A 17,707-nucleotide genomic window follows, 5' to 3' on the forward strand; every position below is an offset into this window, starting at 1 on the left:
GATACTTAGCCCCTATCAACTCCTACCTACAAATAAGAATTGAGAAATAAGAGTAATGACTGAGAGTTCATTCGTTAGCCATTTTTTGGTTCAGTGATGACGTCTTTTACAAACACATACAAGGCTATGGAGTACATATATCCATGAGCAATTGGTCTGTAGAATAAAAACAGGGCTTGACATGTATTGCCCTTTTTCTTGTTTGACTAAGTCCTTAGCATTAACAAATGTTAAGTTATCCATTATGTATTTATAGTGATTGTGGATATATATTTATGAAAGTCTTTTACTTGCCATCTTTATCTCAATGAGCATCAAAGTACAGTACATTAACTATGAGTTTTAGATGATAAATGGTGTACTTTTTATAGCCTCATTTCTTTTTAAAAGCTGTTTAGACCACTGAAAACAAATTTAATTCCACTCACTTATTTTCATTAAACTTACCATAGAGATCTAGATTTATAGAATAAAACCAATCTCTGTAATTAATATTTAAAGCAAACAGATCCTTTGAAGCCATTTTAGCAGTCTCTTTGTGCACATGATATGTTCCCTAGCTAAGTTTTCTTTTCCAGGGTTATTTTCACATTTTAGAAAGCATCAACATGCCAATGTGTGCAATTACTGCTAATAATAATAATAATAATAATAATAATAATAAGCATTTGTTGAGGTTTTACCAGTGTCTGTGTTTGCTTTCCCATTCTTATAAATTAGCCAAAGCAAAACAAGAATCTATATGGATAATGGCTTTAAAATCTAAACTATAAACAATATTGAAATGTCCAAAACTCCCCTCCACATATTTACTCTATGGGCTTAACCATATCAGACTGTATGTTCTGTGTTTAAACTATTATGATATATAAATATTCAGCTTACTAGGAAAGCTTACGTAAGTAGTGTAGCGTATGTGAGAAGTGAAATATGCTGTATTTGGATGTTAGTGTGAAGCAATTTTATGTTGAAAATATTAGAACAGTCCATGGAGAAAAAGAAAAGACAAAGTATTGACCAGTGTGAACTTAACCCCATGTACTTTTTGGATATTCAGGGAATGCCAGGTGAAAAAGGGGAGAAAGGAGAGACGGGCCTGCCTGGTCTACAGGTATTATTTCTGTCCTTTTTAGTCTATTGCTCTTAGCTCTAGACTAGAGCTAATGGTGTGGGGGGGGTGGGGGGTGGGCATTGGGGAGAGAGTATAGTTCTGAAGTTAGCTGGAATCTTGGCAATAAGTGGTTTCTATTTTAAAGATGGTTGGTCTGTATTCATTTACCTTATGCCCCCTCTAAGGGTCGTACTGATGGTCTCAGGGTGAGCCCTGGTGGGGGGCATTCCTTTTCTGGGTTCTGAATGGTCAGTCACAAAGATCTCACCTATTAGGTTTAGGGGGAGGCCTTAGTCTGTTTCAGGGGAGCTTGGTGAGAGGGTAGCTGGTTTCCATGAATCTGACTCTTATCTTGTCCTTGTTCTATATAGGGTGTCCCAGGAGGCATTGGCTCACCAGGACGCGATGGCTCTCCAGGCCAGAGGGTAAGGACTTACCCAGGTTGGTTGTTAGCACAGTAGATTCCTCACCAAGTCAGCTTTTGCTTCTGGCAGGTTTCTATGCAATGCAGTCTATCAAACCAGGGTTTTTCCTTTTCTTTTCCCTCCTGTCTATTTACAGTCTATCTATCCTGCACCTACTTCCCTTCACTGGCATCTGCTATGTCTATTACTTTCATCAAAATCTGGGAATTTTCATCAAACCTTCCCAAATTAGCATCACCTCTTTCTGAATGTTCTCATAACCTGAATACACTTTGTATTGAATTGTATGTATTGGTTGAGGAGATTTTCCAATTTTTTCTAAAGAAAATGAAGAATCATGAATCAAAATTTAAATATAATGATGATCTGCAGTACTCTCCTTTTATTTAATGTATGTCAATTATATTTTAACTTGTTGAAGTGGATAGCAGTCAAAGAAATTATAAGGATGGTTAGAAGAGGGAGGAGATAACATTTAGTGTTCATCAGCATCTTCACCGAGCCAGGTTTGAGGTTCTTGTCCTCAAAGATTTTGCAGCTTAGCGGGAGGAGCTATAATAATGCTATGAAAGGGTATTTACAGAGCCCCATGGGAATACAAAGGATAGATAACTATTCCAGACTTCAAGGGCTGGGAAGAGCTTCCCAGAGGAGGCTGAGTATGAACTAAGAGATAGAAACTAGCCAGGTGCATGAAGAAAGGAAAGCTAGAGCAAGCAGAGAAAATGGCATATACAAAGCAGGGGAGATGAACAGTGTGGGCACTTCCAATATTGCACATGGGTCAGTATGGCTGGAGATCAGAGTGCAGGGTGTGTGTGTGTGTGTGTGTGTGTGTGTGTCACACACATGTGCACATATACTTAGAAGTGGAGAAATTGTCCGAAAATGAAGCTGGAGAGGTAAATACATATTCACTTAAATCATCTATTTTCTTTCAGAGTAAGGATTTGGGGGTTTAACAGGAAGGCAATAGGAAGTCTGAATTTTCAGCAAGGGAGAGAGAGACTGGTCTTCCCTAAACAATCACTGATTTAGACATGTAGGCAGCTCCACGGTTTTGCTCAAAACTAAGTTATATGGAGTTGCAGCTACTTAGGTCCAATCCAATGGACAGACAATATGTTGGCATTCAGTGGTGTCTTTGGTATAACTCATGCATTAGGTAAAAACAATTGGCTAGAAGACTCACTTCTCTACTCAAACAAGGCTTGCTTGAGTACCTTCAGCTTAGGATACCTGTTCTACTCAAGAATAAGAACATTGCTTTTTCTATAGAAAGCTAGGTGTGGGACCTTAACAATTTTTCCATGTTCTTTTTTCCCCTCCACCAAACTTTCATTTGCTTAAAAACCCAGTTTAGTTTCTGTCCATCAAATGGAATTACTCAGTCTGCAAAGCAGGGCCAGGTGGATGTATCTAAAGGAGGCATTCTCTGAAAGTTAGATTTATGTAGGTTTCTTGTACATGTGGAAGGCGTGTCTAGCGTATTTATATGTTTTGGCAAAGGACTTAGGCTAAGATCCTGTGTGGTTACCCACCTAGATTCTTTCATGATTCCCGAAGTTCTGAAAATGGCAGTTTCACTGATTTGGTTCAGTGAATTGACTTGATTTATCCATGTCTAGAGTCCAGTGTTGGCAAAGAACTCCCAATTCAAACATATTGGATTCATGTTGGGATCATTTGGTTTTGGAATTCTTTTTTTAAAAAAAAAACCAATATACCAACACAGACTTTTTGTAAATATTTTGCTATTCCTCCAAACATGTTTTCTTTTCTAAGATTAAAATCTTAGAGCTGTAATTAAGTGATAAGATATCTGTAAATGGATTTTATTTTCCTCTCTCCCTCAAGTTAGAGGGAAAATGTTCAGGGTATGTCGAATTCCTACTTTGAAAAATTCTTAGATTGGTATGAACTTGCTTTTTAAGACTGGTTTCAGAGGAAACTCATTCTTTATGGGGTAGGTTAAAAATAAAAAAAGATTTTGGGAATACTGTGACAGTTGTTTCAAAAAAGATATTTGAGGACAATGAATTTCCAGTGTACAACTCGAAGGGGTGCCATTCACAGAGAGCAAAACATGATGGTGTCCCTTGGAATTATGTAATGTCACTGCCCTATTTGCAGAAAGGAGTGGGCATATATTTTAACATCTAATATCTTATTTAATAAAAAGATTCATTGAGCACATATTTTAATTGCGCATGTGCTATGTCCCATGGACTATGCTCAATCAAGAATCGTGTCCATTAATACCTCCAGAGGGGAAGGACCCAAAGTGAGAAACTTTCTGTATCTAAGGAGGCACTTCATAGGCCTGGAGGAAATGGAAGGATGAGGTAGTGTCAAGGGCATGACTTTTCCCGTAGCCAGGAAAATTGTCTTTCTCAGAGAGAGTCGAGAAGGAAGAGAAGTGGGTAAAAACAAAGTTATTTAGTTGGCTCTGATGTGTTTAGTCAGATAACCTTTTAAGAAAAGTAAAAGGTTTAAAACAATTGAGTAGCTATTTAGCAGGACTGTAAATTCAAGATTTGAGGACGTCCCGGACCAATTGACATGGTTGTAGGGACAGATCCAGGACTTTGAAGACCAGGGCTTTCTGGGACAGCAGGAGTGCCCAGGGGTCTGTACTTAAGCAGGAGGAGTGGGGGGTTGTTGAAAGAGTCCTGGACAAACACTGATGATTATTGCTGCTCTTCCTTGGGCCATCCTAAAAGGCAAACCTGCAATTGGGAAATAATAATGACAATAATCACAATTACAAGAGTGGCACAGAACAGACAGGGCAAACCCAGTACACGATGAGCCTTACTGCTGACATGCCTGGGAAGCCACTCCCAGGGAGCTGCCCAGTTCGGCTCAGTGTCCAGGGAATCAGGAAGCAGAGATATTTTGTTTTTTCATCACTGTAAGCGCTTCAATGACTTACAGTTACTGCGACTTCATTTCCTCTGATCTTGAAGGAAGGCACAGAAGGAGGAAGCTGGAATAAATGTGTGTGATGCTGTCCAGTCAGTGCTCCTAGCTCCTTGGAGAGTCTCAGGGGGTCAGTGAGCGAGGTGTGCTGTAGGAGAGGTGGGTGATTCCTTACTGCACATTCTTCTTTCTTTTAAATCTTTGTCTTCTCATATGGATTGTTAAGAACTCATAGCCCAAAGCTAGTACCATCACATTTACTGTGAGATCAGAGAAAGGTTAGCACCTCTTTCCTGGACCCAGTGCCAGTGTTACCCCTTGACTTAGTCTGGAAGGAGGGAGAGCTTAACAAAGAATAAAAAGGAGAAGATTAAACACCTCCCCTTTAAACAGGGAACTTGTTTTCTAGTGTTTCTAGCTTAGTCTGGCTTTTCCCAAGGGGGATCTTTGACTCCTTGAGGAGGCAACTCATATTCCATCCTGGCCCTGAGGCCACAGAACAAGTCCAGCCAAAGTTGGACTTCTTCTCTGAGCACATCTCAGCCTCTTGCTGGGGAGGCGACAGAGCACAATGCAGGGCCACACTCTATAAAGCAACAGTGCAAATGCAGTGTTAACAGCTGAATGCAGTTAGGCATCCAGCTTTCACTGTGAGCCTTTCCAACCACCAGCATTCTTGTCTCATTTTTCTTTTCCGCTGTAGATCTCGCCACCTGCCTCTTCCCCCTCCCTCCTCTTTTCTGGGTGTCTGTGACTCCAGGGTACACCCTGTGACCTGGAGGTCCTCTGTTGTAGGGTGGATTTCTCAGCCTTTGCTCTAGACATTCTGGCGATTCTTAGAGAAACTAAGAGCAGGCAAGACATAGATTATAAGCCTAAGAACTGAGAGAAAGAACTGAAAAAGAAAGAAAAGAAAAAAAGCAACCTCTTTTGTAGTTCTGAGTCACACTTACATCCAAGACCACCAGCTTTCAGTCAGCACTCCCAATAGAAGCTTTAAGCATTATTTTCATTTTCAATTCATAATGTGGTTATAGAAAAAGTCAGAGACAAGAAATAAAAATGAGAGGAGATATATAGTTTATGGCACCCGGAAGATAGTCATTCCTCTGTGATAAAAAAGGGTATTCGTTTTTAAATTCCAAGTAAACTTCATTTAAATTGCTTCCTTCCCCCAGGTTTCTGCTCCCTGTATTTCCATGCCCTTGCCATAACCACAGCCTTTCTTTCTAATCTATAAAGATGAAATGCTGTCTTTAAAAAAACACCTACATATGGATTCTACAAAATCTGTGAGGTTATGAAAAGCAGGACTGCCCAGTGGTGAATATCCTAGACTTATACTGTTAGCCAGACCTGAGTTTGAACCCTTACCATAAGACACTGAGCCAGTTACTTTATATTTCCTCACTTCATCTGTGAAGTGGAAAAACTAATATTTGACTCCATAGAGTCGTTATGGGGATTTATTCATATAAAGAATTTCTATATAAAAATTCAATTTTTGCTGATATTAGTACTAACTCTTTTCAATGTAACCCTAATGAGTCAGGACAGGACAATATTTTATAATGCCTGTTCTTCACATATTAAGATGCCTCAAATGATTTTAAGAACTATTTTTAAAAATCTAAAGGAACCCTGTCCGGTTTGGCTCAGTGGATAGAGCGTTGGCCTGTGGACTGACAGGTCCCAGGTTTGATTCTGGTCAAGGGCATGTACGTTGGTTGCGGGCATATCCCCAGTGGGAGGTGTGCAGGAGGCAGCTGATCGGTGTTTCTCTCTCATCGATGTTTCTAACTCTATCCCTCTTCCTTCCTCTCTGTAAAAAAATCAGTAAAATATATTTTTTAAAAAATCTACAGGAAAAACAAGTAGTTTATTGTCAGTGTGAATTTTCTTGGATTTTACATTGAAAAGACACTTGGAACATACTTCCTTTTATGTGGGTTTGATGTATACAAGGGCCATTTTTGTGATGACTGTCCCATTTCATCCAAGTCAGTTGGGTTTAAAATGTACTCAAGAAATTGAACTTGAGTCAACTATCTGGATTTAATTCCTGTTATAAATGTTAAATAGTGACAAGAGAGTCATCTAAAGAATATTTTGTTAACTGCTAAGATTCATAATCACCCCCATGAGTATCTTCCTCCATCAGAAGAGGAAATGTAACATACCACCACAAAGCAAATGGAGAAAATGATTTGATTTTCTATTTCGTGGGTCTAGATGGAATTTTACAAAACCGCAGGAGAGCCTCCTACAGTCAGCCACAGTGTTAATAATAAATGCAATTGGGATTTGAAAAATTATCGGAGTAAAAATAGCAGCAACCACTATCATTCATTACCGACAAAATGCAGGTGCTTTACAAATGTTATGTTCTCTGTTCCTCAGAATAACATCAAATGCTAGACACTGTTACCCCATTTTACAGACAAAGAATTGCAAGCCCCCAAAATGGAAGTATTAGAACAATGCCACACAGCTAATAACTGTTAGGGCCGGGATTATAACCCATCTCCTCAGCTCCAATCCTGCACGCTGTCCTTCCATGGAATTATGTCAACAAAGATCACTGTGGGATTTTGTGAATGTAGAAAAGTCTTCCACAAAGAAGTTTAATAAGCAGGACCCCATCACTGAAGATATCTCACCCAGCATTTTGGGGCAGAAGGACCCCAGTTTGGGTTACTTTCTTGGTAAAGTAGAAGTTGATATTTCACCTCTAAGAATGTATTTCTTTGATTATGTTAAACCTTTCCTTGGATAGTGGCACATCTGGGGGGAGAACATTACTTAGGAGGTTATGTTATGACAGGCTGTAACGATACTCCTGTTGGGGCACAGGATACAAATAATATGTGCCTTGCACTCTGTTTCTGATGCCATTCTTCAGGGTCAGGCCAGATACTGTTAAATAAAACAGTAGTTTCACAGCTTAAGCGATCATGTTGTTGTTTTGTGGTTTGCTTTTTTCTTTTCTTTTCTTTTTTTAAATATGAAGATTACTGGGTTTCAGCCTCAGAGATTCAGATACAAAAGGTCTTAGGCATAACCTAGAAATGTATAATTCTAAAAAGCTTAATGATTCTGATAATCAGCTAAGTTTTGGAATCACTGGATAGTGTATTATATTAGGCCTGTTACTGTAGATGTTAAAATGATTTCTTAGGTATAATATTGCTGGTGTTTCTTGTTTTAACTTACTGAAGTCACCATTGCAGATTACTCTTTATACATTTAAATTATTTATGTAATATATACATATATGTACATATTAAAATAGTGGTGTGTATATAGAAATATATGTAAACAGATAATATGTAAAAATCTAAGTAGATTATATATATATGTATATATATATACACATATTTATACATACACATAAATTTGCGTGTGTGTATCACTGAAGGTTCCCCAGTGTGACTCAACATGATATCTGTCACACATAAGGATTGCTCTTGGATCTCTAGCTGGACCAGTGTTTACAGAGTCTGTGGCTTTTTGCTGCTTGGCCTCTTAATCTGGTGGTTGGTCTTAATCCTTTGCTGCAAGTAGCAGCCTTATTTCTCATGGCTGACTGCCACACAGTCTCTCCACTGTCGCTCACAGCAGTCCAGAGCCATGCCGCAGGGCTGAAATTGTGCATCAGGAGTTTCTACCAGTATTTCTTTAGCCCTCTCTGCTTGAGTTTGGTTTGTTTCAATAAGCTCATCAGATGCCAGCTGCTTACAGACCCCACTCGACCTGAGAGTGTAGCGTCAGTCAACAGACCTTAACGATTGGTGTTCCAGAATCTTCAGGTTAGTTTCCATGGCTCACCATCGTGGGCTTCAAAGCAGGCACGAATGGCGAATAAGTCACTGGGTCTGAGAGCTCTTTCTAGTAGCTACACAAACACAAATATTCTAGCTTCTTACTTTAATTTCAGTTACAATACTATTTGCAGGCACATCGGTTTCATCCTTTAGACACCATAGGCATACCATAGAAACTAGAAACTTTTTAAGAGCCTACAATAAATGATTATGGCCAGGAGAAGTATATATATTTGCTCTAAAGTATGGAAAAGAAAACTGAAAGGTGGAAATTTATAAATGTATAATTACATGTCTATAAAGTAGTATGCTTTGCCAATTTCAGCCATAGTTAAATTTAGCATTTGTTTGATAATTAGTGATTTTGAACGCAAATTTTAGGTTAGATTTCCTTTTGCTGATGAATTATCGCCAACCATAACTTAATGAGTTGGTCATAGCCAAATCTCTTCAAAAACAAATTGTAAAAATCCTTTCAAGTTTTTATAGCAAAAATATTTTTAATGTGGGTTGTGGGTACATATTAATATTTTGAGATGGGAATCCCAAAAAAGAGAAATGCCTGGAGCTATTTATGTTATAAAACATCCCTATTTGTGGGTGGCTCATTTCATGCCCTTTAAAAAATATATTTGTCAGTTTAAGTAAATTCCCACATTATGCTTATCATTTAATATCTTATTCCTTAATATTCATTCTTTATTGTTAATTAAGGGTTTCTGCTTTTTAAAAGTGCTTAATCCACAAACACACTTCTCAGATTGCCCCTACTCCCTGATATAAAATGGATAATTTATAGATATAGAAATGTTTGGGGAAATGCAAACACATTTTTAACTTATAGGGTTGGAGACTGTCCAGTGAGCTTTAACTTAAACTGAATCATGAAGCTAGAATGTGCCTACTATTTTGCCCTATGAAGTGTAGACATTTTACAACAGTTTTTGGTTTTCTATTAAAAAAAGGTTGGTATTGTTGCTCACCCTGAGATGAGGAGATGATAAAATGAACCTGAGCCCCTGCCTCAGTGCTGACTGGCTTGACAGGATGGGCTGTAACACAGGTACTTGGGCAGGGAGACTAAAGCAGTGGCTGACCATCCTGGGTCCCTTGACTTAAATGCCACCTCTCCTATGAAATCATCCTTGGATCCCACACCTGGATTAGTTGCTCTTCCTACACGTTCCCAAGGAACTCTTCTAGTTCCATCATCATAGCACGTTGTTATTTTCTTTCAATTGTTGACTTTTCTCAACATTATAAACTCCTTTGAAAGAGACCCTCTTTTTCAATCATGTCTACCCTAGACCTACAGAGTGCCCAGCACACAAGAGCTCTGCAAATATTTTTAAAATATGTCTTTATTGATTTTTTGAGTGAGAGATAAAGGGGAAGGGAGAGAGCGAAACATCGATGATGAGAGAACCATTGCTCAACTGCCTCCTGTACACCCCATACTCGGGGTTTAGCCTACAACCTGGGCATGTGCCCTGACCAAGAGTGGAACCATTGATCTCTTGGTGCATGGGGCAACAATCAATCAACTGAACCACACCGGCCAGGGCTGCAAATATTTTTAATAATGTGACAAATGTGAGGCTTACAAGTAAAAGTCTTTCAAAGGTAAATTTACTAGTGTGATTCAAAAGTTAAAAAATAAAACTATTTTTTTATAATGTGAACTTTTCTATTTTCTAGGGTTAGGAATACCTTTGTGTGGGAAATGACTTTGTGTTTTTAAAATGGTATTAAACTTAAGATACTTGCAGTTATAATAATGTGTAAAAAATACATTTTAATTTGGGATTGAGGAAAATAGATAACTCATGGTAGATAGTCTTAAGGATACCTTTATTCTTTAGTTATTATGTTGAAAAATACTCAATTTATTACAACAGTCCATATAAAAAAGTGCTAGAGTAACATGCATTGAAATTGATACTGATCAGATCCCCTCACCTGGGAGGTCTACTCCATCCCCTCGCTGCTGTGGATGTTGACTCCTAACCACTCACGGTTGCCTCTTCTACAGAGAATTGCCCTTGGAAATGCCGCCTTGGTCCCTGCCAATGACTAACTGATGTGGGTGGGTATATAAAACCTTACCCGGGGTCAACTCTGGCATGTAATCCACACTCCAGAACTCCCATGGGACCTGGCTGAGGCCACCCGTCAGCTAAATCCAATTCTGACCTAACCTCATCCCCTGCCCTCTCCTGCCTCCATCACTACCTGAAAGGTGTCTCCCAAGAACACTCCCTCTATAAATCAAAGGCACAATGCCCAGGTCTCCTTCCGGGACATGACTCCTAAGATATTCACTGAAAGGAAATGTCAGCCTCTGAGGGTAGATGACGTCCTGCTTGTGGGGCATTCATGAACCAAGGGCTGACATTGGCCTGTCCCTCTGCCTTATACATCTTCAGAGTAATTATACCTGAGATTAATATTTATTTATTCAACATGATAATCAGAGCACATCCTCAAAAACAATTTTATTCAAATTAAACATTTTAGTAGTACCTATTTTGTGCCAGCAATGTGCTAGGAAGGTGTTAGGAATAGAACAATGATTAAAACATAATTTTGGCCCTCAAAAAAGGGAGGGAGGAAGAAATGTCAGCTTATGTAGGAGAACAGAGTGAGCAAACACATCTTTGGCTTGATCACTACAGCACTGGCCACTCGGCCAAATTTAGCTTCATCATCTTCCCTTCAGATGATCACACACGTGGTGTCTATAAATCACATGAATTCGAAACTGTTCACTGGAGTATCCGTGGCCCCACCATGGAGGACGCACCAACAGGTCCTTGCTTTTTAAACTCCTTCCGCAGGATTGGGAGCAGGGAGTGAATGTGTTATTTCCTGCTGGTCTTCGCTGCTTTTAGGAAAATGTGCCCTGGTTGGCATCCCTCTGTGAATTAAACTGTCCTCCTGCCCTCCCGCTTGTTTTTGAGGTTTTTTCCCCTCTGGACACAGCCTGGGAGAAAGTCAGGGCAGACTTCCTGCCAGGCTACAGTCTTGATGTGGGGCAGTTGTGCTGGCAGTGGCCGGGGCCGTGTGTGGGCTTGCACATGGCTACACGCTCGTTCTCCATCCAGAGCTGGAAGAGTTTTAAGGCAGGAAGCAAAAGCTGTCCTTTTAAAAATGTCTTCTTAAATTATTGAATATGTGCACAGAGTCCATTTTTTCCTTATATGAACTTCACCTAGGAAATAAGAGTAGATTTCTTAAAAATCCTTTTTTTATGGTAGGGTCTCCTAACATCTCTTTGTCCCAATTTTTCTCACATATGAGGGAGTTGGGCTGGATGAGTCCTAGGGTCCTGTTTATCTCTCACATATTCTGATTTTTTTTATGCCTTTCTTCCTGGACATGGTATATTTTGTTCCATGTAAAATAGTTTATTCTAACCCATGTCAGTATTAATTTTTTAAAAATATATTGTATTGATTTTTTACAGAGAGGAAAGGAGAGGGATAGAGAGTTAGAAACATCAATGAGAGAGAAACATCGATCAGCTGCCTCCTGCATACCCCCCACTGGGGATGTGCCCACAACGACAGTACATGCCCTTGACCAGAATCGAACCTGGAACCCTTCAGTCTGCAGGCTGACGCTCTATCCACTGAGCCAAACTGGTTAGGTCTCAGTATTAATTTTTGTTGTCTAGCTAGCAGACCCACCGAAGGGTGTGTGTGTGTATGGTGTTTGTGTGTGTGTGTGTTTGTGTGTGTGTGTGTATGTGTGTGTGTAACTTTTTTGTACCCAGTTTATCACTGCAGCTTTCTGACTTAATATATTTGACTAACCACAGTGAAAGAAGTAGTAGTGAAACAACAACACTAGCTTGTGTATTAGTATAGAATAGCAACTATAAGACAAGCCTAAAAGCTCAACCCTAAATTAAAATGGTTTAGTGCAATAAAATAAAGTCTATTGTTTGTTCATTATCCATTGCTGTCAATGGGATAGGCAGAGGATTAGGGAAGTCTGGTCTCTGCTCCATATAGTCATTTAGGGACTCAGGGTCTTTTCCTCTTGGGACATTCTCATCTTTAACATGTGGCCTCTGACATTGCTACAGAAGGAGGAAAGGAGTGAAGATTGCCCATGGGAAATTTTTATGAGCCAGAACTGGAACTGGCTCCCTTCCATAGGCCAGAACTCAGCGCTGTGGCTCCAACATAATTGCTGGAGCAGGAGGCTGGGAAATGTAGCCTCTCCATGTGCCCAAGAAGAAAGGAAAACCACGCATGTCAGTGAGCTCTAGAATCTTCTGTCTTATCTGGTTTTAGGACTCAGTAGCACTCAAGCTTGAGTGCATGATGAAAGGGTCTTGCTGACCAATGCCTTTCCTGCACTCTAATCCAACACCCTCTTCTGCTGCCTCTCACACCCTGTCTCCCAACTCACACACCGTTTCCTTTCCTCCAGCTTCCTCTTTACTCCCTTTCATTTGATGCCTTGAGATAGGAAGGAATACTGTGAACTTGGATGGGGAGCCCTAAGCAGGTAGATTTTCATGAGCAAGATAAGTAGAAAGAAGAGCTCACTGTGAGAGTAGCACACATTTTAGAAGAGAATTGGGAGAGGTCAACAAGGAAGCTGGGAGCGGTTGGTTTGGGTTGGTTCAAGATGGGAATAGATTTCTCCAATAGGATAAAATCCCACAATGAAAAGTCCATTTCTCTATGTAGTAGAAGGTGATGTTTTGGACACAATTTTATGAGCCTATTATAAAAATTAGATAGAAGATTCTCTCTCATGTTTTTAACTACATTGGAAGGACCAACATCCACAACTGAGAACTATAGCCATGGAAAAGTAAGTCATTCCAGCTGTTAATTTTTTTTTAACACACATAAAAATAACACACATACACATGCTCACTATTTTAGGGAGATTTAAAAAAAATAAAAAATAGCATTTGTTTTCTGTCTTAAGCTCTTCCAATATGGAATGGGAAGCAAAGATGTACCATTTGTAAGCCCATGATAACAGTCTACAAACCTGTCCAGGAGTCAAAAATCTATCATTGCAGCTGTTAGTCCTCCCAAATTGTCCTCTAGGCTGCTCCTGGAGAGTTGCAGAATTTTAGATATTATAGTATTTCTTGATTTGTAATACCGATCCTGGTGATAGGTATCCTCCTCCAAACCCTCTTAGGTCATGGAAGACACTAATTCATCCTTCTGACTGGTCATTAGTTCCAGAGACTTGACCTCCCTTCTCCTTTGTTATGTTTCGTTTAATAAAAACACTTTCTGGAAGCAAGTTCCTGCTTGAGCTTGAAGTAGCACTTCTCACACCTAAAATTCTTGCACTGGACAATTTCATAGGGCCAATAGACACACAAGTCTTGCCAAGAACAATTTCCATGAAGAGTTCAAAAGTAGTGAATCCCTGGAAGTTCAGAGCAAGCAACAGGACTTGGCCCCCAAATATTAAATGAATTAGGTACACCTATTCTGAAAGCCACATAAAGCGACTACAAAGTTGACAGGCTATGTTTCTTTTCCCCAGGGCTTTCCTGGAAAGGATGGGTCCTCTGGCCCTCCAGGACCACCAGGGCCAATTGTAAGTATTTCCAGAAACTACTGGCATGTACTCTGCTTTCAAGCATTTTACTTCTTTTGAGAGATCTTCTTTTACCAGAACTTTAACCTTTGCAGCCACCTTTGCTATAGTGTAACAACTCAGCCTTGGCTATAGACCTCTGCCTAAAATATCTTTTAAAAATAATACAACCCTATGGCTGGATCCTTTGATCTCTGAGCCACTTCCCCATGAGATCACCTGCATTGACTTAGTTTTTATTAGACACAGATAAGGCTTGAATTTGAAAGAACTACAACTGATTGGTAGTTTGGAGACTACTGAAAAAATATCTTCCCTACTTCTTTGGCAGCTGGGACCAGGAGTGAGCAATGGATCCTGAAGTCTTGTTGCTGAGGGGAAGGGGAGCTCTGTGTGTGTGTCCCTTGCTCCTCCTTGAGAGCTGGCTGTCATTGAAGAGAATGTGGGAGTCCTCACCTTTGCTTTATTTTCCTGCTTCTCTAGGGAATTCCTGGAGCCCCTGGAGTCCCAGGGATCACAGGGAGTGTGGGACCTCAAGGCGCCCTGGGACCACCTGTGAGTATACAGCAGTAGACAGTCAGGATGGTTGCCCAATCATCCCTCTGGCTTATTAATGTGTTAAAATTTACCAGCATCTCTGATGGCCAAAAATCCTGCTCAATCCTGGATGAATCCATAGGGAACACAGAAGGTCCTAGGATAAAGATTAAAGTCAAACTGTGCACATGTCATGGCTAAAGAGAGTGGGTCCCAACAGGAACTAATCTTGCTCGTTATGTTGTCTTTGGCTAAGTAAACTCAATGCCCTCTTTACAGGGATTGGGTACAATAGCTGTGTGTTGATTACACCTGTCTCCTGGGGGTGGGGGTGGGAATACACAGCTTGAGAAAGTCAAGGATTAGTGAGAATGGGAATAGATTTATTTTCTAAATTCTACAAGAAAGACAGAATTTCGTGTAAAACATACTCACACATAAACAGTGGTGTAAATAAAAGCACAGTGATTGGAACTGATTACCTCCTATGCCAGGGATGGCGAACCTTTTGAGCTCGGCATGTCAGCATTTTGAAAAACCCTAACTTAACCCTGGTGCCACGTCACATATAGAAATTTTTTGATCTTTGCAACCATAGTAAAACAAAGATTTATATTTTTGATATTTATTTTATATATTTAAATGCCATTTAACAAAGAAAAATCACCCAAAAAAATGAGTTTGCGTGTCACCTCTGACACGCGTGTCATAGGTTCGCCATCACTGTCCTATGCTGTGCTTCTCATCTCTTAGTTTGGTGTTTAAATGTGATCATGGGAGGGGGGGAGGGGGAAGGGGGAGAAACAAATGAGCCCATGTGCACCTGTTTCCTCCTCTGTAAAATAGATAGTTGTCTCACACGGCCTCCAAAGCCACATTTGGCATCTTCTGTGATTCACACGTTGTTCCTTCTGGTGTAGCTGTTAGTCAGCATTCTGGTATTGTTTGTGATGTACATAGTCTGTATCCACAAGCTAAAATAATCAATATGTGCAAATGTTGGTACTACTGCAAACCTGCTAAGAATTTGTGGAACAGTGAAATATGAAGGGTGAGGGTAGGAGCGGTCAATGGATTCTGTTTCTATTGCTGCTATAACAAATCCCCATAGTCCCAGTGGCTTAAAAAACACAAATGTATTGTCTTAAAGTTCTGTAGGTAAGAAGCCTGATGCATGTCTGATCAAGATGTTGGCATTTCTTTTCTGGAGGTTCTAGGAAAGAATCTATTTCCCTGCCTTTTCTAGGTTCTAAAGACTTCCCACATTCCTTGGCTCATGGCCCACTCCATCTTCAAAGCCAGCAATGTTGCATCTCTCTGGACATTCTTTCATAGTCACATCTTCCTCTGAACACAGCCTGGAAAGGTTCTTAGCTCCCAAAAAGCAGCTATGTGACTACATTTGGGCCACCCAGAAAGCCCTAGATAATTTCCTTCTATAACCTCAAGATCCTTAACAAAGTCACATTTGCAAAGTCCCTTTTGGCACATAAGGTAATATATTCACAGGCTCTGGGATTAGGGTATGAACACTTTTTTTTTTTTTTTTTGCAGGGGTGTGGGTTTTTTTCTGCCTACCACAATGAACAAGACAGCAGCGGCTTTCGCTTAGAAAGTCACTTCTCTCTCTCTCTAGCTATCCAGTCACTTTACTCTTTATTTTTGTTTCAATAAAATTATTTTATATCCAGAGTCATATTCTAAGCTATAATTTACGTGATATATTATCAGGCACACAAACATGCACAAGATCTGAGAATTAAAAATGCCTCCAGATTTTAGTAAACACATCCTAAATTGCACAGCCAAATAAATGCCCTCCTCAGCAGTCACTTCACAAAGCCATATACTTGTTCCAAATACATTGTCATTAAAAATACTTTCATTTCTCAATTATAGTTGACATTCAATATTTTATATTAGTTTCAGGTGTTTAGATAATCATATACTTTACAAAGTGATTCCTCAATATTTCCAATACCCACCCGGCACTATACATATTTATTACAATGTTATTGACTATATCCCCTATGTTGTACTTTACATCCCCATGACTATTTGTAACTACCAAATTGTACTTCTTTTTTTTTATTTATTTTATTTTATTTTTATTTTTTTAAAAGAGTTGTGTTGCCTAAAGTTTCTTTCACTATATTTTTATTTTTTATTTTTTTAAATATATTTTATTGATTTTTTTATAGAGAGGAAGGGAGAGAGATAGAGAGTTAGAAACATTGATGAGAGAGAAACATCGATTCAGCTGCCTCCTGCACATTCCCTACTGGGGATGTGCCCACAACCCAGGTACATACCCCTTGACCGGAATCGAATCTGGGACCTTTCAGTCCGCAAGCCGACGCTCTATCCACTGAGCCAAACCGGTTTCAGCACCAATTTGTACTTCTTAATCCCTTTACCTTTTCACCCCATCCCCCAATTCCCCTCTCATCTGACAACCACCAGTCCATCCTCTATATCTATGAGTCTGTTTCTGTTTTATTTGTTCACTTAGTTTGTTCTTTAGATTCCACATATGAAGTGAAATCATATGGTATTGATTCTTCACTTACTGATTTGTTTCACTTAACATAGTACCCTCTAGGTCAGTGATGGCGAACCTTTTGAGCTTGGTGTGTCAGCATTTTGAAAAACCCTAACTTAACTCTGGTGCCATGTCACATATAGAAATTTTTTGATCTTTGCAACCATAGTAAAACAAAGATTTATATTTTTGATATTTATTTTATATATTTAAATGCCATTTAACAAAGAAAAATCAACCAAAAAAAAAATGAGTTCGCATGTCACCTCTGACAGGCGTGTCATAGGTTCACCATCACTGCTCTAGGTCCATCCATGTTGTCACAAATGGTAAGATTTCATTCTTTTTGTGGCCGAGTAATATTCTGTTGTATATATGTACCACATTTTCTTTATCCAGGTGTCTATTGATGGGCACTTAGGTTGCTTGGCATTGTACATAAAGTTGCAATGAACATAGGGGTGCACATTTTCTTTCAAATTAATGCCAGAACATTTTAGATCTCCTTTTCAAATCAAGCTGACAATGGGTCGCAGAAAAAATTTTGATTACTTTATCTTCACACATCTTTTTTATCCAAAATGATATTACCAAGCATGGTTATGCTACACGGAAACATACACTGGCGTATACACACACACACACACACACACACACACACACACACACCATGCACATAGTCCTGTCTCCACTGTCTTTTCACTGCAAGTTCATCTATGCAATTGATTCTAGGCTATTCCCCACCAGAAAAGAGAATCGAAGA

At 39.5% G+C, this 17,707-nt stretch overlaps 1 protein-coding gene across 3 annotated transcripts in view; it reads left to right on the forward strand.

Annotated features, from left to right (window-relative positions):
* COL14A1 (collagen type XIV alpha 1 chain) overlaps positions 1 to 17,707 on the forward strand; it is a gene marked incomplete at its 3' end in the record, with an annotated part of 161,900 nt that overhangs the window by 114,738 nt on the left and 29,455 nt on the right. For all 3 annotated transcript variants that reach the window (XM_081111510.1, XM_081111512.1, XM_081111511.1), the window contains exons 38-41: positions 1,058 to 1,111; positions 1,483 to 1,536; positions 13,812 to 13,865; positions 14,349 to 14,420. In XM_081111510.1, the coding sequence (XP_080967636.1) occupies positions 1,058 to 1,111; positions 1,483 to 1,536; positions 13,812 to 13,865; positions 14,349 to 14,420 (234 nt within the window). The remainder of the gene's footprint in view (positions 1 to 1,057; positions 1,112 to 1,482; positions 1,537 to 13,811; positions 13,866 to 14,348; positions 14,421 to 17,707) is intronic.

This window comes from Myotis nattereri, assembly GCF_964212035.1.
Source record: "Myotis nattereri genome assembly, chromosome: 17".
Taxonomy (NCBI): Eukaryota; Metazoa; Chordata; class Mammalia; order Chiroptera; family Vespertilionidae; genus Myotis; species Myotis nattereri.